Source organism: Marmota monax, unplaced genomic scaffold, assembly GCF_021218885.2.
Source record: "Marmota monax isolate L192 unplaced genomic scaffold, Marmota_monax_Labrador192_F-V1.1 WCK01_AAM20220418_F8-fsc00015, whole genome shotgun sequence".
Classification (NCBI taxonomy): Eukaryota; Metazoa; Chordata; class Mammalia; order Rodentia; family Sciuridae; genus Marmota; species Marmota monax.
In genome coordinates, this window is record NW_026692194.1 from 13,597,969 (window position 1) to 13,620,134 (window position 22,166).

At 33.5% G+C, this 22,166-nt stretch overlaps 1 protein-coding gene across 2 annotated transcripts in view; it reads left to right on the forward strand.

Annotated features, from left to right (window-relative positions):
* Window positions 1–22,166, forward strand: part of Psme4 (proteasome activator subunit 4) — a 98,294-nt gene that overhangs the window by 23,130 nt on the left and 52,998 nt on the right. The window contains exons 4-17 of one of the 2 annotated variants that reach the window (XM_058573140.1): window positions 2,012–2,092; window positions 5,218–5,262; window positions 7,374–7,523; window positions 8,088–8,151; window positions 8,673–8,747; window positions 9,953–10,075; window positions 12,262–12,354; window positions 13,225–13,490; window positions 16,779–16,965; window positions 17,904–17,993; window positions 18,951–19,015; window positions 19,238–19,388; window positions 21,413–21,511; window positions 21,724–21,793. In XM_058573140.1, coding sequence (XP_058429123.1) covers window positions 2,012–2,092; window positions 5,218–5,262; window positions 7,374–7,523; window positions 8,088–8,151; window positions 8,673–8,747; window positions 9,953–10,075; window positions 12,262–12,354; window positions 13,225–13,490; window positions 16,779–16,965; window positions 17,904–17,993; window positions 18,951–19,015; window positions 19,238–19,388; window positions 21,413–21,511; window positions 21,724–21,793 — 1,559 coding nt within the window. The remainder of the gene's footprint in view (window positions 1–2,011; window positions 2,093–5,217; window positions 5,263–7,373; window positions 7,524–8,087; window positions 8,152–8,672; window positions 8,748–9,952; window positions 10,076–12,261; window positions 12,355–13,224; window positions 13,491–16,778; window positions 16,966–17,903; window positions 17,994–18,950; window positions 19,016–19,237; window positions 19,389–21,412; window positions 21,512–21,723; window positions 21,794–22,166) is intronic. The other variant, XM_046424058.2, reaches the window with a different exon arrangement.

Consider the following 22,166-nt stretch of genomic DNA (forward strand, 5'->3'; position numbering starts at 1 on the left):
TGAAATGACTGCTTATCGTGCCATGCATTTCAGGATTATTTGGAGCAAAGGTTAACTTCTTTCTCTCTGCTCTTCTCCTTTTCCCTTCCTTTCTTTTCTTCTCCCAGGCTCTTTTTCTTTTTCTCTCCCTTCTGTTTTTTTTTTTTTCCCCTCTCTGTCTCAAGGGCAAAAGACCTTTTTCTTCACTCATCTATTTCTGCTTCCTACTGGAGAAAGAAATCATCAGGGTTTTTAATTTGATAGAAAAAGCAGAATTGGAAAGGAGATAAGTAACTATGAATTTGACACTAGCAATATAACCAATGATTATTGTTTACTTCATAAAAAAAAAAGCACAAATTGAAAGTTAGAAATATAGGAAGCACACACATTGTGTAGAGTATTGCTGCTAACAAAATGTATGGGAATTATACTTACATCAATTTTTACAAATGGGTGCAGGTAACTCTTGTTTTCTTTAAATATTATTATTTTGGTAGGATATTGAATATTGATATTTTAAATATTATTAAATAATTAAAATATTAATAATATTTTAAATATTATTGATATTGAATATTGATATTTTAAATATTATTGGTAGGATATTGAATATTGATAGGGTCACTTTGCCACTGAATTATATTCCCAGCCCTTTTTATATTTTATGCATCTCCCTGAGTTGCTTAGGGCCTCAGCCTCCTGAATCTTTGGGCTTATGGGCATGTATCCAGCAGTAAATATTGATTATTAATATGGTATTTGCAATGTTTGGGGATTTGTTTTTTTTTTTTAATGGTAGTTGTAGGGATTGAACCCAGGGCCACACATGTACCAGGCAGTCACTCTTATCACTGGGCTAAGTCCCCAATCCCTGCAGTGATTTTTTAAAAATATTTATTTATTTTTTTAGTTTTCGGTGGACACAACATCTTTATTTTATTTTTTATGTGGTGCTGAGGATCGAACTCAGTGTCCTGTGCATGCCAGGCGAGCGCGCTACTTCTTGAGCCACATCCCCTGCCCACCCTGCAGTGATTTTTTAATACATTGTTTGAGAAACATTCTGTTTACTTTTAAAAAATTGGTTTTTTTTTTGCAGTATTAGGGATTAAACCTACTTCCATGCAAATGCTAGGCATGTGCTTTATAACTAAGTTGTATTCTGAGCCCTTTTTATTTTTATTTTTACATTTTTGAGAGAGAGTATTCCTCAGTTGGCTAGGCTGACTTCAAACTTTTGATCCTCTTGCTTCTGTCTCCAAAGTAGTTGGAATAGAGAAGTGGAACACCATGCCTAACTGTATAATGATTTTTTTAATGATTTTTAATATGATATGTTGTGTCTGTGGTACAGTGATGTTTTTTAAATAACTGTTTCTTTCTTATGGTTTTTAGAATTAAACTTAGTAGGCAAATGCTCTACAATTGAGTTATGTATCTAACCCTAAAAAAACTTAGGGGAAAAAAAAGAATAAAAAACTTAGTAATTATTAGTTATTATAATCAGGTTTGTCATCACTTAGAGTAGTTATAAATGGTCTTTTTACAAATGGTAAGGATTACTATAGTTTTCTGCATTTGCCATAGAGAGGTACTTTTCTCTTAATTTTAATGAAAAAACAGTGCTCGATTCATCAATGATAAAGATGTTATTTGTAACTTTGTTTATGGTGTAATTACCTTGACTTTAATTTTGTATGAAACTACTTGCTCATTTAACTGAGTAATATAAGATTTTGAAAGATTGGGTAGATGGAAAATATTTAACTGATTTATGGCAGGTTTTGTTTATATTTAGAGAAAGTAAAACTGACTCCTATGTGCTTGCATAAAAAGAAAGAATACTGTATAGGCAATTCCAATTAAATTATGAGGAGATTAAGGCAGAGAAATGCAGAATGCTGTTGATATAGTTTCCCATTTCATTTATGAAAAAGTAAACATTATTCTGAAATCCTTTTTTAATGTGTGGTACTAAGAATTGAACCCAGGGGTTAATTCCCAGTCCTTTTTAAATTTTTTTTTTGAGACAGAGGGTCTCTAAGTTGCTGAGGCTGGCCTGGAATTTGCAGTCCTCCTGTCTCAACTTCCCAAGTCGCTGGGATCACAGGTGTGTACCACCACATCTGGCCTGAGGTCAAATTTTAGTTTCAACAAAGCTGCAAGTACTTCTGGCTATGAGCAGTTCAGTTTATTCTCCTATTATTTACTATACATTTCTTTGGTTTAGAGGTGAATATTGTCATGATAGTTAAATAAAACCATGGAGATAAGACTCAACTCAAATTTATATAAAATTCACTACATCAATAACTGGAGGCTAAGTTGATTGACTATCTTCATGCTTCTTTGCTACATAGTTAGCATTTATTAGTGTGTCATAAAGAATGTCATCGTAAGGAGAAATTGCGATCCAGAGAGAATGCACTCAGTCAATGGTCGAAACTGGAATAAGAACTCACTTCCTGTCCCAATAATACAGTAGCATTTGAAGAATTTCCCATTTTGATGTGATTTCCTAAATCATTAATTAATAGCCACTCAGAGGTGATAGAATCAATGTAAAAACAAAATGAGCACAAAATTTCAATTCTTACAGACATCGAGAATGCAGTTTATTTTAGCTAAATGTGAAGCAGTAATTGTTAACATTTATTGTGTTTAATTCTGGGTCACTTAATAACTGACTTACATATTATCTTATTAAATTTTTGTAAAAGTTCTATGAGAGGTAGGTATTGTTGCTCATTGATGAAAAAACTGTGCTATAATATTGTACTACTAGGAAGTAGAAGAATTTGTATTCATATTCATATCTAACGTAAGTCCAAACTGTGAACCATTATATGATATTCTTTTCAACTTAACATGCCATTTCTAGGAGGAATTGGGGTATTAGAAAATCCATCCAAAGCTTAGTCACTCTGTAGATCCCTTTTGGTTAAAAAAAGAGTGTTCTGAATTGTTATCACTTTAGTATTATAAATACTAAATCACTTTAGTATTATAAATTTCCAACAATTACAAGTATGTAGTGATTATTCACTCCCTCTAAAACTTAATGAAATATAGTCTAGTAGCATCTAGCCTTAACCTTTTATTTTATTTTTAAACAGAAACATTGTTCCCTTCATCTTGAGAGATTACAAGAATCACAAAAGGTCACTATACAGATATCACAGGTTAGAGAGATTGTACCCTTTTCTGGATAAAGAGCATAAATCCAATGGTACAGGCCTATGTATAAGAAGGGGTTGAAATCAGCCTTATTTAGGTGAATTAAATCACATTCCCACAAACCCTAGTCCTCATAATAAGTGAAGTGACGATACCAAGTGTTAATTAACTAGCGAAAACTTGTAGCTGTGCAGCCTTTTATGACTTGCTTTCTAGAATCAGTTTTGACATTAAGTCAAAATTCTTTGGTGTAGGAAGTTACTTAGAAGCAACAGGTTTTGGGCGTTACACTGTCTCAAACCAGTTGTCACAGAAGGAGTGTTAAAAAAAAAAGTTAGTGGGAACACAAACATTAGGAAGTTGTAGAATTGTGTATCTTCAGCTTAATTCTCTGGAAAGATAGTTTATCATTTTAGAATTATTTTTTCAAAATCTGCATTTAAATTGGCCTATTATTTAGTTTGGAACTATAGATGGCTCTTCAAACCTTGCCTGTTTATTTTAAAATTTGTTTCTAAATTGTTCTTCAATCTAAACTAAAAGAAGACCCAAGATCTGTGCTATTTGTTGTCCTGATAGAAAATATTTATTGAATATTGTAAATAAATGGATAAGTATAAATGTGTATAAATATATGAACAGACAGGCTTGTTATAAGCACCTTGGAAACGTTTAAGTAAAAATCAGAGCCGTGGTCTTCAGGGAGCTTTAAGTGCAGTTGAGAGAAGTTTGCCCATTTTTTAACCTGGCAAACTAGATTTTTTTCTAAACTGTGTTTCTCACTTGCTTAGATTTTTTTTTCTTGTTGTTTTATTTGTTTTTGCTTTGTTTTCCCTGCAAGAAAGTAGAGAGCCTAGCTCTCTGTTGATCAGAAAAAGTGCTTCATGATGGCTTTCTGGTCATGTGGCTCTCTGTTTAATTTAGAAGTCAACTCATGACTATCTCCTGGTTTCCTCTTCATTTAATTTTTCTGAGTAGTTTTAAAATTAAAATGATTCTTATTGCTCCCAAATAAAGAGATTATAGTTTTCTGTATTGGTAGTATAATATTGGTTATGCATGCTGAGTCTGTTATTCCTTGGAACTAGTTTCTTTGCAGTTTAGTTCTTTAGCTTTCAGAGAAGTTAAACCTTTGGACTAGGGAATTCAAAGAAGGTTAATGAGACTGTTAGGTGGAAACACTGCCTAAACATTACCCTTTTCCTCCATATATATACATTTTTTGTTTGTTTGTTTGTTTGAGATTTGAGAACTTTATTTTTGCTCATACCTACCATCCTATAAGCAATCACATTTATTTTAAAATTTCAGTTCAAAATTACCTACTGTCCCTGTTTGGCTTGTTTGCAATGTGACTTCTTCTGACTATATTTCTAGCCAATATTTAAAATATTCCACTCTGGTCATGTATTTAAACTAGTATACATTGGCCTTTTCATTAAAACAGAAATGTTCATTATAAGTTTATATGCTAATTTGTTTTGATATTCCCTTGAGGTTCTGAAATGTTGAAAAATAAGTTCCAGCTTTTCATTTTACTCATCTAACTTTGCTAGTAGCTGGTCAAAGAGATGGCTGCTGTTTTTGATAATTGTTGCTGGCAATAAAGTGCCTTGGAAGATTATAGAACTCTTGTTAACTGATTACAAAATTTATTTCTGGCAGTTGCTCATAGAAGCTTACTATGTCTGCTGTTTGTATTTTGATGTACATGCAGCATAATAAAAATTGAAGTTTCAAGTCACTGAGCACAATTCATGTGTTGATAAGTAGGATCATTGCTCCCTACTTTGTAAAGATTGAAAATAATTTGGCCTTTTTCCAGTGTAATGTTTTCTTTATAGCAGAGAAGGAGCAAAATGAGGGCAAAGGAAATAGTAGATTAGGAGTTTAGGTAGTTAATCCTTGCAGTTCTATTGTAAGAAAGAGAAGGGTTAGTTATTACATGTAAACAAATGATAGCTGAATATATGAACATATCTTAGAAATTGCTTAATACTATTAATGTTCTTTAAAATAGCCCAATCTAATTTATCAAATGGCTTTTTCCTCCTCCAGTTCTGTAGAAAATGTTCTCAAAACACTCGTGAAAAGCTGCCGACCGTAAGTAGCTTCTCAATTTATAAAGCCTCTTGTGTCTGTGGGCCTTCCCCCAACTTTAGTGTGTTTTGAAAAGAAAATTAAAGGTATAAATAGTTTCCAACATTGTGATGTTAGTCACCTAATGTAGCATATCATTCCCAGCTCTTGAACTGAATTTTTCATGTTTTATTTATAAATTTAGAAAATTTTAAGTTACCCATTATAAAGAATACTGTAATTTATATATAGCTATCTTTATTTGAAAGGTTTTCCTAAAGTATTATTTGTTATTCAGATCAGAATATTTTCTAAAATGAGCACTTTAGATATTACATTAAAATATTGTGACAAGAATGTAGTCTAATTTTTTCCTAACTATGTTCTGTTTCAGAATATTTAATTCTGAATTCTTACATTCTTATGATAAATGTCCTATATTATGATTAAAAATGAATATGGATAGAATTTAAGTCAAGTCCAATTTTAGGTATTTGATCTATATTCTTGTTTTCTTCTGATGGTGGTGCTAGGATTGAACCCAGTACTTCATTCATCTGAGCAAACAATCTACCACTGAGCCACATCCCCAGTCCTGAACTATATTTTTCTTATCCAGCCATTCTAAGGCTTTTTTTCTTGCTACAGATACAGTGGTAGTGCAGATATTTATCACTGGCCTGTTATACTACTTAGTCTTGAGCAAATGTATTTTCAGCGTATGTAATGTCTCCCTCATAAGAGGCTTAAGATCTAACCTAAGTCACAAGCCACCAATGAGCAGTGACGTTTTTTAGGCAGTTAACATATTAGCCTAGTTTCCTCACTGAAACTTAACTATTACCAAGGTACATACTTGTTCTTGGGTAATTTATAGAACTCCCAGTTTTTTTATTTTGGATTATTAGATTTATGTATGAAATTCTTGAAGGTGAAATATAGTGTTTATTTTTTGTTTTGTTTTAACCCATTACACAGGACCTGGCACATAATGCTTGGTGAACTCAACAGAAATATTATTAGAAATGTAATTCACATAAAAGATTGAAGTGTGATTTACATTAACACAGGTTTAGGAAAATATAGCAGGATTCATAGTATGTTGGGTAAGCTAAAAATATAAGTAGATCTGCAGGATTTTCCCAATTTCTTTGGGTAGAATTCATATTTCTCAGACATTATTTCTTGTTTTAAACCTCTTAAGTTGAATGGGCAACCATACATGTGTCATCTTTAGCCATTTACCTTAATATTGTACGTATATGCACACTTGAGAGTTTAATTTTGTTACATATCTACCCCAGGGATGCTTCTGGCCATGTCACATAATTGCAGAATATTAGAATCTTTAGTACCAGATTCTTAGTCCAGTCTTCTGGTACACAGAAGGATTTAGTAGTTCCATGAGGGTAAAAAGTGTCCAGAGATTCATCCAAAGGGGTCAAGAGTCCAGATGTGGTAGCCCACACATGTAGTAATACCAGTGACTCAGGAGGCTAAGGCAGGAGGATCAGAATTTAGAGGCTAGCTTCAGCAACTTAGTGGAACCCTGTCTAAAAATAAAAATAAGATAAAAGGCTAAAGATGTAGCTCAGAGGTAAAGCATCTCTTTGTTCAATTTCCAGTATCAAACAAATAAACAAGAATAACAAAGGGTCCCAGAGACCTCTGGACTGATGCCAGTTTTACTCATTCACTGATTTCCATTTCTTATGTAGAATGGGCTCATATAAGACTTTTTTAAAATTACTAGTACATAGGACAAAGAAAAAAAAAACAACCATGCTTAATTTTGTGGGTGATTGAAGGGATTTTAATCTAATTTTACCAACTTCACAGAAGTTTTTTAAAGATTTTTTGACAAAAGAGAATTTACTTTATCCCAGATATATTAGGATATATATTTTATATTTTGTAAAAATGTGTTTTTTGTGGGCTATCTTGACATTTGTGGTATGTGATATACTTTATAAAATCCACAACCCTCCTTTTTGTGGTGCTAGAGATTGAACCCAGGTGCTCTACATCTGAGCTAACCATCTCATCTCTTCCTTCCCGTTTTTGGTCAGTCATGTATTGATGTTGTAGAGTTTTTAGCCAATGATCAGACACATGAAAACTTTCTTTTTTATTAGGTATTTTCCAGCAGATGCAACAGCAGAAATGCTAGAGGAATGGCGGCCTTTAATGTGTCCTTTTGATGTAACAATGCAAAAGGCCATCACTTATTTTGAAATATTTCTTCCTACCTCCCTTCCTCCAGAACTTCATCATAAAGGTTTTAAGTAAGTATATACGTATATTAACAAATTCAGTAACATAGCAGGAAATACACATATGAACAACCTAGTAAAGCAGTAAGTTTAAATTTGCAAACTCATTATGTTTATTATACTTGAAGTGTGTGAAGGCTAAAACAGTTGAACAGAAGATTGTAAATAAAAGAGAAAATAAGGCTGTGTGAAAAGCCAAATAAGAATGAGGGCTTTAGGAAATTAGGAAAGAAAGGAAAAGAGAATAGTAAGAACAAATAGTAACAGGAAGACATTAATGGACAAAGTCAGGGAGAGAAAGAAACTTGGAAACAGCTGTTAGGAATTGACAGTAATAATTTAGCAGTACAACAGATGTTTTAATAGATGAGATCACATTTTATAGCATAAATTAGGAAGGGAATATTCAGACAAGAAATATTCCATTATTTTGTTAAGTTTGTAACTTTCAGTATTATTTTTTCTAGGTTGTGTAGTTATCAGTAAGAATAATAGATTTAAAAATACAATGGATACCTGGCTTTGAACCACTTTCTATAATCACTTGCTATTCATAACAACATTTTTCTTCTTCAGACTTTGGTTTGATGAATTAATTGGCCTTTGGGTTTCAGTGCAAAATCTCCCACAGTGGGAGGGGGTGAGTATCCTGTTTTTCTTGTTTTATTATGTTTTTGTTTGGAGATAAATAGATCACTTGACAAGTAACTTCAGTTTGTTAGAATTGCCATTAGCAATATTATGAGCAATTCTTTTTCATTTTATTTACTATTTTTCTAATAAAAGTAGACATCTACTTATCAATATCTAGGAGTATGAGCATATATTACAAAATGCATAAAGTATAAAAATATTTTCTTTGTAACCTACACTAGATAGTGCTGGACACATGATGGATTTTTTAAAAAAACATTTTATTGGATTAAAATTTCCTTTTCTGTTTTGTATTGTTGATGATGTTTTGTCATTTCTTTTTAGAAGCATTTTAGATGCAAAATGAGTGACATAAATCAGAACTTAAATTTGGAGATTTTAAAAAAAAATCTGTCAAATTGTGCTAATGACTGCTAGTAAGAACAAATGATTAAGGGGCAGGACTATGATATTTTAAAGCAGCAAGAAATACTCTCCTTAACTTTGTTTTGTTTTGTTTATTTTCAGCAACTGGTAAATCTCTTTGCTCGATTGGCTACAGATAATATAGGGTACATAGATTGGGATCCATATGTACCAAAGGTAATTTATAAGAACATTTTAACATATTTACAGCAGCACTGACAATCAACTTTGTGTTGTAAAGGAGAAGTGTTTTTTGTATACTAATGCCCAGTGCCACATAAATTTTTTTTTTTTTTTTGGTTCTTAGTGAATATAGAGGTGAGCCAGTCTTTTCAGTAAGCAACTGAAACATCAGGGTATCAAGAGTACATGATTTTTGTCTTTCCTATAAGGACATGAACTATAAGTTTCAGAGTGAGTATAGAAGTACTAAGTATATTAAGGGTGTCATGGATTCATACCTTTGAAAGCAAATTTTGCGCATTATATTTGATTACTACTATTAAGGGGTTACACTCTTTTTAAATCATAATATGTATTTTTCTATAGTACTCTAAGGTAGAGTGTCTCTAGGTTCAGGTGTTTCTTAATATTGCATCTTTGATATTTCACCTGTAGAATCACTTCTGGAACATTAGTAGGACTAGAAATAGGACATCCAGGTGTTTTTTGATGTATACACTGATGTTAGAACAGGACTGGAAGTAAGAGAAAGGCTCTGGTTGCCTTGGTTTGTTCTTTCTCTTGCCATTGGCTATTAAAACTAATTGAAAGGAGAAGTACTCCCCCCCACCTTTGGGCATCCATCAACGAAGATATAGATTTAAAACATAAATTTAATTGCATTACAATGAAATTATTGTGTGACTGATTAAAATACAAATACTTAAGGGAAAAATGAAGCTAGCATTAAAATTTTGAAATAGGAAAGTAATTGGCTAGAGATACTTAAATTTTAGTTGGTGGTGTTGTGCATCCTGGGCATGGAACAGGAGCATAGGAATGATAATTTGTGTATGTGTAGAGAGAGGTAGGTGGGTAAAAAATTTTCATGTCTAACCACATGTTGTTTTGCCTTTTTATGTTGAACTATAAATCTCATTAATTTTGGGGGACATGGACACAGCTGATTATCATCCTTGTGCCTGTGACCTATGTCATATGGTGTATCTATTAATATTTACGTATTGTTTTTTAAAATTAAAGCAAATGACTAAACAATTATAATGTTGGTTAAAGACCTCCAAGATGAGATGAGAGTATACTCAATATCACTAATGTATAGCACTAAGCTATTTAAGAAATTAATTTTGATACCTGTAAGTATTTATTCTTAATTCTTATCCGTTAAAAAAAATCTTTCCTTTTTTTTTTTTTTTAAGATATTTACAAGAATTTTGAGAAGTTTGAACCTCCCAGTGGGAAGCAGTCAAGTGTTAGTTCCAAGATTTTTAACAAATGCTTATGATATAGGCCATGCTGTGATATGGATCACTGCCATGATGGTTTGTAATAAATAAATTTGTCATCTCTATTTTGCCTTAACCATACAAAAAATTGAAGTCCATGTTTGTGGTTTGGTTGGTCACTTGAATCTTGGATATATTGTTTCTTGCTTGCTTGTTTTCATGTTCTGAGGATTGAACCCAGGGCCTGGGGCTTGCTAAGATTCTTGGATATTTTCTTGTATTGTTCATTTCTGATGATGTTCATGTATATCAGATCTAGAATGTAGTCATAATCTACCATTTGTAAATCTTAACCAATGCATCTTACAAATAGGATGAAAAGTTTTGAGTTTTGAGGAATTCAAAATGTCAAACATTTTTCACAGATGTGGAACCAAACTCAGATAAGACACTCTCCCAAGATAGGATTATAACTCAGAACTGACCAGAAATCCCATTATTCTTTCATTGTTAATATTCACATAAATTATTATTGAAAACAAAATTTTACAATTATCTTAGTGAAGGGAAAAGTATGAAGGATCAATTTATTGTCATCATTGAAGAAAATAAAAAATGTCATAAGCTTAGATTTTGGTGTCATCTCAGGAATGCAGTTTTAGAACAACTATGATTTTCTTACTTAACGTTCATATATTGCTTCTAGAGCTCTCTCCTTGAATTGTTCTGTTTGACATCATTTTTGTGGAAAAGACCAAGTGATTGTTACAAGCTTATAGCAAGAAATTCAAGCTCCCCATTGTTATTACCCTTTTATTGTTAAGAAGAGAAATCCCATTTTCCTAACATTCAGTAAGAGATGAATACAACAACTACATGTTTGCTTACTATCTTATATAGGCAATAAGGTGAAACTCACATTTTGGGAGCCACAGAACTAGATGGTGATTAATGTAAGCCTTGAGTGCATTTTGCTCTGCCTTCCCACACAGTTCTCATTGGTGGCTACATTTTGTGTTAAATGTAAAAATAAAATTAAAAAAACGAAACTGGTCATGGTGACACATTCCTATCATCCCAGCTGCTAGGGAGACTGAGGCAGAAGAATTGTTTGAGACCAACTTGAGCAACAATAGCAAGACCTATCTCAAAATAAATTTTCAAAGGGGTCTGAGGATGTAGCTTGGTGGTAGAGTGCTGGCCTACCTGGGTTCAGTTCCCATTACTGGAGAAAACAGCCCCAACAATAAAATCTGTAATGCTGATTATGCCAGAAGTTTGAAGATTTTTGCATTTTGCTATAAAATTATTATGGTCTCTGGCCTATTCTAGATACTGGATTTAGAAACATGAACATGGATTTCATTTAGCAGCTAGTCATGTTCCTAATATAATTTGACATTTTAGTTTACTTTTGTGCTGTGTCTTGAAAGATCACCACAAGACAAAGATTTTAAGTTCAAATTGTAGTTCTCTATCAACTTGACAGAAGAAAGCTATCTTTTTTCCCCTCATTTTCCTTCCAAGTTATGTTGTTTGATTGATTGTTTTGTGTTTGTTTTGGTAATAGATTGAAAAATAAGAATAATTTTCTTATTTGAGTAAAAAAATAGGGCCCAATATAACAAGTTTGGACATTTTAAACCTTTGGAAGTAATTATAAAATATGTAACTACATTTATGTAAAGCATCTCTTATCATTCCAAAGGATAAGGAATTCACTTAATGATTCATTTAAGAAATGCCTTATGTGCTTCATATTAGCCATCATTAATTTTTTTTTTAAAGAGAGAGTGAGAGAGGGAGAGAGAGAGAGAATTTTTAATATTTATTTATTTTTAGTTATTGGCGGACACAACATCTTTGTTTGTATGTGGTGTTGAGGATCGAACCCGGGCCGCACGCATGCCAGGCGAGCACACTACCACTTGAGCCACATCCCCAGCCCAGTTATTTTTGGATAATGATCTTAGTAATAAATTTTAGTATGCATGTTATTTTACTTCAGAACTCTAAAATATACTATTAAGTTGAAAAATACACTTTTCCCCCAAGTGTTTAATTTAGTTGCTTTTATTTTTAGTAGAATGTTTTAAATTGCTTTGCATTCGATTCCTTGGGGAATTGTTTTGATCCTTATTTAGAGGTAGAATTGATTTTTGTCATCAGTATGAAGGTGAACCACATTATAGATTTGTATATAGGCCTGGGCCTGTTGACCCTGTCTCCTTTTTTTGCAGTGTAATGTAGATATTGACATTTTTATTCTTTTATTTGAACAGGGTGGACCAAGTAAGCTAGTGCAAAAACACTTAGCTGGTTTGTTTAACAGCATCACATCTTTTTACCATCCTTCAAATAATGGGCGCTGGCTGGTGAGTATGTTCAATTTGATCTATAGTATTTAAAAAATTTAAAAATATGGTCATACTTAACTGTTGCCTAGTAAGTTATTACTTTCATAGAACATACAGAAATATGCTATGGGTTACTGATGACAAACTGCCATATTTTGCAAAAGACAATACCAAAAATGCCATAGGATCATCTTTTCTATTTTATCATGTCAGCAGATTTTTTTTTCTTTTTTACTTCCTTAAAGTGGCTTTTTATGCAACAGAAAATTTATGTGGTGCTAGAAATTCTTAAAACTAGAATTTGAAACTCATTTTTATTTTATTTATTTGGTACTTGAGAATTCAGCAAGGGACCTTTTTATTTTTATTTTGACACAGGATCTCGCTAAAATTACTGAGGTTCTTGCTGAATGCAGAGACTGGCCTCAAACTTCCTATCTGCCGAGTCACTGGGATAACAGGCATGCACCCTGTGCTTGGCAAAACTCATTTTTTATTATGTATGTCATGTGTAGTTTTATCTGCTAAATCATTGCCTAAACTAAGGGCTCCAGGCAATCCTGTATGTGCCCTAATATGTCCTATAAAGAATGGATCTTTTCTGTCCCAGATTAGACTTTGTATAGTGGAAAACAAAGAGAAAACAGTCGAAGAAGGGGAAATCCTACCAGCATCTTCAAGAGATACTATAGCATTAACTACATACTGACTATCAGAAAATAAATTAAATACAGAATCTTTAAACATCAAAACTGTACAGTTTAGCAGTAATCTTTGTATTTAGAGCTGTTATTTCAAAAATCCTTTCTTGAGTGGATAGAGAAGAGCCATAAATATCTACAAGAGAAAGTTGCAACTACCTAGAACTTTTTGTTTCTTTGTTCCCAGAACAAGTTAATGAAACTACTTCAGCGATTGCCAAACAGTGTTGTTAGAAGATTGCATCGTGAAAGATACAAGAAGCCCTCTTGGTTAACTCCTGTGCCTGATAGCCATAAGCTTACTGATCAAGATGTTACAGACTTTGTACAATGCATTATTCAGCCTGTTCTTTTGGCTATGTTTAGCAAAACTGGTAGTCTAGAAGCAGCCCAGGCTCTGCAGAATCTTGCACTCATGAGACCTGAGTTAGTAATACCCCCTGTGCTTGAAAGGTAAGTGCTATACCTGTTTAGCGGAAGGTTCAACTATAGCTAAGTTAGTCTTGTCATCTGTTCCTTTTCCTTTCTGTGGAATCTGTTTTGGATTTTCAGGGCTTTTATCTATTTTTAGAGGAGAAACGAGGTTTTAACTTGATTTGTAACTTGATAAAGATTTATTAGGGAGAAAAAAATGAAAGGGAGGGACTGGGGATGTGGCTCAAGTGGTCGTGCCCTCGCCTGGCATGCGTGCGGCCCGGGTTCGATCCTCAGCACCACATACAAAGATGTTGTGTCCGCCAAAAATTAAAAAAAAAGTAAATATTAAAAATTCTCTCTCTCTCTCTCTCTTTCACCTCACCTCTCTTAAAAAAAAAATGAAAGGGAAATGAATAGTGTAAGTATTTTGGATATCTGCATATGATAGTTACCAAATCTTTTTTTTTTTTTCATAAATTTAGATCTATTTTTTTCCTTCAAAATGTGTCACTATTAAAAATGTGAGAATGTGGCAGTGAATCAGTGATAACAGGAAAATTTCTTTATCTTAATTATTTTCTTTTTTTTTTTTTTTTTTTTTTTTTTAAAGATAGAGTGAGAGAGGGAGGGAGAGAGAGAGAATTTTTAATATTTATTTTTTTTTTTTATTTCTCGGCGGACACAACATCTTTGTTTGTATGTGGTGCTGAGGATCGAACCCGGGCCGCACGCATGCCAGGCAAGCGGCTACCGCTTGAGCCACATCCCCAGCCCCTATCTTAATTATTTTCATGTACTGTATAATCTTCGGTGTATTGTATTTACAGTATAAATTTGATTGCATTTATTTTATTTTGTGTGTTAAAACAGCGTCTAAAGTAGCTCTCTAATTGCCTAGTTACTCTCACAATCTAGGAATAGTGTATGCTAAGAAGGAAATTTAGTTTTTTGAGTGTTCAAGAAATTATTACTTCAGCTTTCTATTAAGCGTCATCTTTTTCTGCTACCTGAACTTGAACCTTACTGTTTTTCTCTAAAATGTCTTTGAAAGGTAAAAGGAAACATGTTAGTTTTTGGATCCCAGAGTGATCTACAATTGAATTTCATAAGAATTTATGTAGGGGTCCTTAGTGAAGGAATCCAGACCACAGTCTATTTGAACCTACTGTTGAGTCAGGATATGTAATATGGTCACAGTTACTTGTGGAGGAACACACTGTTTAAGATCTTTACCAAAATGTGGCTCCTATACATTACCTATACATTTCAGTTGCTTTATGATGCAGTTTCATCCTGTTTTCATTGCAATGAGTATTCAAGTTAGGTTGTACTTTACTTTCTCAGCCTCATTTCTTTGGAAGTGCTGGGGGTGTAACTGAGAGCCCCCACCCAAATACATTCTAGGCAAACACTGTACCACTCACCTGGTGTACATGTCTTGGAACAATGAAACTCTTGAACTCATAGAAGATAATTAGTAAATGGTATAGAGAAGGTAGACAATTTCCCCTATCTTCAGTTCAAAGTGTCCTTTGCTCCTTGATCTCTACTGGGTAATAGAAGCTAATAGTTATGGTAGGTTCATTGATGTTCCCTAGGGAGGAGGGACTTCATCTATTTTCATAGCTGAAATTTTGGAGGAGGATTTCAGTGTTTTTTACTTTTTCTTTTTTTTTGGTACCCAGGCTTGAACTCAGGGGTACCCTACCACTGAGCCACATCCCCAGCCCTATTTTGTGTTTTATTAGAGACCAGGTCTCACTGAGTCGTTTAGTGCCTCGCCGTTACTGAGGCTGGCTTTGAACTTGCTATCCTCCTCTCTCAGCCTCCGAAGCTGCTGGGATTAAGGTGTGTGCCACCGCACTCTTACCTTATTTATTTTTGGACTGAGTAATTATGAATAATGAGATAAAGTATTTTGTAGAAGGAATAAACTTTATAAACAAAATTGTGTACTTTGGTCACATCTTTCTTCTTTAGTTCTCAATGTTTGGATAAATTTAATATATTGAGCAATATTGTGTGCTTAGCCAAAATGTCATTTTTTTTGAGACTTTGAACTGTAATTTTGTGCTGTGTTGTGACGTGACTTATTTTTAGGTTTTTTTCCTTTTATAAATGCAGAACTTAAAATAAAGCTGTAAACCCCACATGGTAGTGTACACTTTAGAGTTTTGCATCTCCAAAGATTCTTCAGTGTAATGTGCTTCCTTCATTTTTTACAATAGGACATAGTTTTTTTTTTTAATCTTAGTTATAAATTTCCTTTCTCCACATAATACATAATGAAATTTCCCATATAAGTGGAATTTAAAATAACTATATTTTAGATACCCCCGCCCTCTTAAAATAGATTGATATTGTTAGCTTTTAAACACTTTGTGACCAAACATCACATTTGTCTTTTTTTTTTTTTAAATTAAATCTTTGTTATCAATTCATTAGTTACCTTGTTATTCATATTTGTCTTTGTCTTATTCCCCACAGTTCTCTCCCTCTAGCGCCAGGAATATTATCATGTTTTGTATAACTGATTTGTGATTTTAAGCCTTTTTTTAAAAAGAGCAGGTTACATTTCAGTGAGATTGTATTTCCTATAAAAGTGATGAGTGCGTATTTGTAACTTATTCCTGTATTTTAATTTATATTATTATTATTATTATTATTTGGTACTGGAGTGAATCCAGGGGCACTCAACCACTGAGCCACATCCCCAACCCTTTTTTGTATTTTATTTAAAGACGGGGTCTCAACTGAGTTACTTAGGACCTTGCTAAGTTGCCTCAACCTCCTGAGCCGCTTGAATTATAAGCATGTCCCACTATACTCAGTTTCTAATTTATTATTCTTTTTTTTTTTTTTTTAAAGAGAGAGAGGTAGAGAGAGAGAGAATTTCAACATTTATTTTTTTAGTATTTGGCGGACACAACATCTTTGTATGTGGTGCTGAGAATCGAACCCGGGCCGCACGCATGCCAGGCGAGCGCGCTACCGTTTGAGCCACATCCCCAGCCCTATTATTCTTAATTGAACCATTAGGTTAGTATAATGTGGGTTAAGGTGGATAAAATAACTCAAGTCCATTAGTTTATGCTCTTCTTCATGTAGAATTTGCATGGATAGAGATGACAATAATAGGGGATTGGAAAAAGATGCACCAGTCTATACTTTTTTGTGCATGTACTTTTCCTTTATATGTGTGATTCTGTTAACATTGACAGCAAATTTTCACTCCAGATACTCTGTTGATTTATTTTTTACATCACAATGCAGTATATGAATTTAGTATATTTAATGTTGTAAAATTCTGTTTTCAAACTGTAGAACATATCCTGCATTAGAGACATTAACAGAACCTCACCAGCTCACAGCTACTTTAAGTTGTGTAATTGGAGTAGCCCGAAGTTTGGTATCAGGGGGCAGATGGTTTCCTGAAGGTCCAACACATATGCTACCTCTGTTGATGAGAGCATTGCCTGGGGTGGATCCAAATGACTTTAGTAAATGCATGGTGAGCATATTGATGATTTTTTTTTTATTCTGTGTTTATATTTTGTAAAAGAACATCTTGAATTTAAAATCTGAAGTTCTTTATAACACCATTCATCATAAAATCTGTTAATGATAACAGCATTACATATGTTGGTGCCTAAGTTTAGATTTATGAGAAATTGTTGAAGCTTATACCTTCCTTTGTTACGTAATTTGCCATAACCTGTATATATTTAATGATAGTAAGAGGGTTTTTTTTGTTGTTGTTGTTGTTGTTTTTGTGGTGCTGGGAATTGCATCCATCCCCAGCCCTGATCATATGATTTTTAAAAAAAATTTTTAGTTATATATGACAGAATGTATTTTGGCCAACTACCCGTATATAAAGAATAACTTATTAAGTTCCCACTTTTGTGGTGATCATAATGATGTTTTAAAGCTCATTAGGTATTTACTATTTTTCCTTAAACAGATATTTTTAAAACTACCCTATGTTTTGATCATTTACCTTTTCCTTCATCTATCAGCATAAAGGGAATGTGAAGAAAAATGCCATCTTCTGCTTATATACAGATAGTATCATTTTTCTCATTTTCCCTTTCTGGTTTTCTAGGTTCTGCATGAGCATTTTATTTTTACCCTTAGTTAAAATAGTATTACACTTGAGGTGGAAAACTAAGCAACTTTTCAGTAACAAAAGATTGGAGAACTTTGTGCCTAAACCTTATAAGTAACTATATGGAAAATAAATTTAGTATAACTTCATTATTGAAGTGACAGCCAGTTAAGTTTTGGGTACTTAAAAATGTGAAATTCTAAGGGAAAAATATTCAGAACGATTGTTACGGGATTTCCCTCATGATAATTTTGGAGAGGGGAGCTGTTTAGCTTATGGTATGCTTGAATTGAAATAAAATTATATGATTAATGTTGAAAATTCTTTGCATCTTCCCACAGATCACATTCCAGTTTATAGCAACATTTTCTACTCTGGTGCCTTTAGTAGATTGTTCATCTGTACTGCAGGAAAGGGATGACCTAACAGAAGTAAGGATGCTGTCTGGTTAAAAATGATTAAATTAATTTCTAATTCTTAAAGCATGTGCGTTCTTAATGTATATTAGATAGTTTTAAAACAAACTTGGATAACTCTACAAAAGTTTCATTTACTAGAATGGTATAAATAAAATGCCAGACTATCACTGGGTAAGATAGTCTGTGTAGCACCTACCATAGGAAGTGGGTCAAAGTTTTTTCTATCAACCTCGGAATAAACTTTCCCAGTATTGGCATCTAATGAAAAGAGACTTTGCGGGGAGGGTTATGGTGGTTTTTTTTCACAACTATTTTCTGTATTATAATCATGTTAATACTTGATTTGCTTCATTTGGATATCAAGTAGTGAGACACCATTCTTTGTATACTAGCAGTTTTAACTCTAATTGGTAATAAAGTTGACTACTTTTTTTTTTTTTTTAAATTTATTTTTTAGTCGTAGTTGAACACAGTTCCTTTATTTCACTTAGTTTCATGTGGTGCCAAGGATCAAACCCAGGGCCTCGCGTGTGCTAAGTGAGCACTCTACCGCTGAGCCACAATCCCAGCCCTTACTTTTTTTTTTTTTTTTTAAAAGAGAGAGAGAGACATTTTTAATATTTATTTTTTAGTTTTTGGTGGACACAACATCTTTGTATGTGGTGCTGAGGATCGAACCCGGGCCGCAAGCATGCCAGGCGAGCGCGCTACCGCTTGAGCCACATCCCCAGCCCCCCTTATGTTGTTTTTGACCCTTGTAAAATGTGTTAATTACCTTTTGTTTGGTTCCTAGAAAGTAGTGGATTGAGTTGTTCTAAATTGATGTGTGATTATGGTATTGTTTCTCACAGTATCCAACACAATAATTCAGTGTTAAATCTGTTTTAGGCCCTAATTGGGTTTTGTTAGTTCAGAGAAAAAAAAAATCAAAGGCTATTTGTAATCTCTCTCCACATTTGGGTGTTACAGGTGGAACGAGAACTGTGTTCCGCCACAGCTGAATTTGAAGATTTCGTCTTGCAGTTTATGGACAGGTGAGCACCAGCTAGTAGCCTAGGCTTGTCTTTCTTTTGATATTTGGAAAATGGCTGTTCTACCCTAGACAGAAATTTCTCTCTATCACTTGAAAAGTGATAGATATTTAATTTGTAAAAAAAAAAAAAGAAGAAGAAGAAGAAGAAGAAGCTTATCTAATTATCATTAATTGTTAAACCAGGTTTTAGTTGCTAAAATTATATTTTGTGTGGATTATTTAGATGCTTTGGACTTATAGAAAGTAGTACATTGGAGCAAACAAGAGAAGAGACTGAAACTGAGAAAATGACTCACTTGGAGAGTTTGGTTGAATTAGGTCTGTCTTCTACGTTTAGCACAATCCTCACACAATGTTCCAAAGAAATATTTATGGTAAGAAGATTATTTTTTTTAGTTTTATTTGATGTTTTAGAATTGAGTGTCAGTTACTTTAAGTGTATATACCATGCCAGATCCCTTTCTATACTAAGGTTTAAAAAAACCTATACAGTTGGTCCTTGATATTCACAAATTTTCAATTTGCAAATCTTCCCACTTGCTTAACTTTGTGACCCCCAAATCAATGCTTTTGTGAGAACTTGTGTAGAATGACAAAAAATTTGAATTAACTCATACAGGGTCCTGGCCTAAGGTTGAACAAGGCCACACTTTACATTCTTTTTCCATTCTTCTAACATGAACAAGTGTCCTTTAAACTTTTTAGTGCCATATTGGTTTGCATTTTAATTAGTGATTTTGCTGTTTTAAAATGTTAAAATGGCCAGGTATGGTGGCATACCCCTGTAATCTCAGCAACTTATCGAGACCTTGTCTCAAAAAGTAAAAAGGGCCAGGGATACAGATCAGTAGTACAGTGCCCCTGGGTTCAATCCCCAGCATGGGGCGGGGGGAGTGGTTAAAAATGGTTCCCAAGAATGTAATGCTTAACTAAGGTCTAGTATTCCTAAGCCTAAGAGTTGTGCTGTGCCTAATGGGAAAAAAACAGGCATGAGTTTTACAGTTGTTAACTGTGAGTTCAATGTTAATGAATGAAATGTAAGTATTAAATGAGTGTCCATAAACAGATACACACCTAAAACAGGTTTATGTACTGATCACTTGACAAAAATGTTGTGACCAGAGGCTCACAACAACCTAATGCTATATTTCTCTTAGAAGCATTCCCAGCAACTTTACAGAACATAACTACCATGAATAATGGGAAATGACTATTTTGTAAAAATTTACAATTAAATATAATTAGGAGAGAAGTTTTGGGAATTATTTATGCCATCACATGATAGAAATCATATCCTTTGAATAAATGGGGGGTGGTGGTAACTGGGGATTGAACTCAGGGCACTCAACCACATACCAAGCCCTATTTTGTATTTTATTTAGAGACAGGGTCTCACCAAGTTGCTCAGAACCTCACTAAGTTGCTGAGCCTGGCTTTGAATTTGAGATCCTCCTGCCTCAGCCTCCCAGGCTGCTGAAATCTAAGGGTACGACCTGGCCTTTGAGTAAATTTTGACAAATTAGAAACAGTTGTCCCCATAAGGAATTTGATATTTGATACTGGTTGGTACCTAAATTTTTACAGTGTGGCCTTTAAGAATACTCTTTATGGGGCTGGGGTTGTGGCTCAGAGGTAGAGTACTTGCCTAGCATGTGTGAGGCAGTGAGTTCGATTCTCAGCACATAAATAAATAAAGGCCCACCAATAACTTAAATAAATAAATAAATAATAAAAAAAGAATGGTCTTTATTTGTACCTCTTTTATTTTTTCCTCTGAGATTATCACTGTTTAACATGTTCATCCTGGCTCAGAGCCAAACTGCCATCCAACTGCATGATAGTTACTAAGATTATGTTAGTATAAAGAAATGAACATAAATCATCTCTTGTTTAACAGAGTAAAAGTTGTTTATAGTTTTCAGCATTGTTAATCCAAGTTTAGAACTCATTTCTTCATTTAGCCAACAAGTCCAAATTCTGTGACATGATTATAAAATTAAACAGGCAGCTTCAAGTCTTTTTAAAGCAGGGGTAGTTTTATAGTTGTTAGAAGGACAAATTTTAAGTGTTAACATACTTCAGAAATTTCCACTTTTTGGGTTAACCGTGGTAATTAAACAGCATTTGCTGCTATTAGCTACTGTTTTGTTCGTATGGTTTTTGTAGCAAGTAAAATCTTGTTCCTTAAATGTTTTGTTCAAGTTGGGATTGTCTTCACAGATTGTTCTTAGACCTGAATGTAACATTATTAAGCAAATTGTATAAAATCAGATGGCTACTTGCTTACTTGTTATTTTTAGTGTAGTATATTTTTCATTTTCTTTTATATTCCATAAGATGTTTAATTTTCTTAAAAATGATGATTAGGCATTTTCATTTTTTTAATATATCTTAACAGGTGGCCCTTCAGAAGGTTTTTAATTTTTCTATTTCACATATATTTGAAACAAGAGTGGCAGGCCGCATGGTGGCAGACATGTGCCGTGCTGCTGTAAAGGTGAGTTTAGTTTTTTGAACTAATGAATTAATGTCTCAACAACCAATAAGTTTGTGTGGTTAATTATTTCAGAAGTGCTTGTATTGAAAATACATAGCGTGTCAGTAGCTGCTTACAGCTCCCCTTTGCCACTAAAAACAATGCTAGTGTATATTTTGTGACTGTTACATGTTTGGCTTTCATAAAAGTTATTTTTACAAATATGTTTTCAGTGCTGCCCAGAAGAAGCTTTGAAGCTATTTGTTCCCCACTGCTGTAGTGTTATAACTCAACTTACAATGAGTAAGTCATAAAATTAATATTCTGTCTTTACAAGTCCAGATATGTTTTTTTCTTCAGTTTTAGAACTCTGTTAATGAAAATATATTCCTTGAACCTCTGCAGCATTTTACTTTCTTTATTTTGGGGAAGGAATTGCCTCCCCCAAAATGACTCATCCTTGTTGGCAGGTAGCTTAGAAGTTGTACTCTATTTAATTAATATTTATTACTTTGTTAAAATATCACTTATTCTTAGAGAGAGAGAGGCAGAATTTTTGTTTGGTATGTGTATTTTTCTCAAGTTTATTTTCTACCTCCTGAGTTGCTATGGCAGGCCTCAAACTTGAGATCTTCCTTCATCAGCCTTTGAAGTCACTGGGATTATAAGTGTGTGC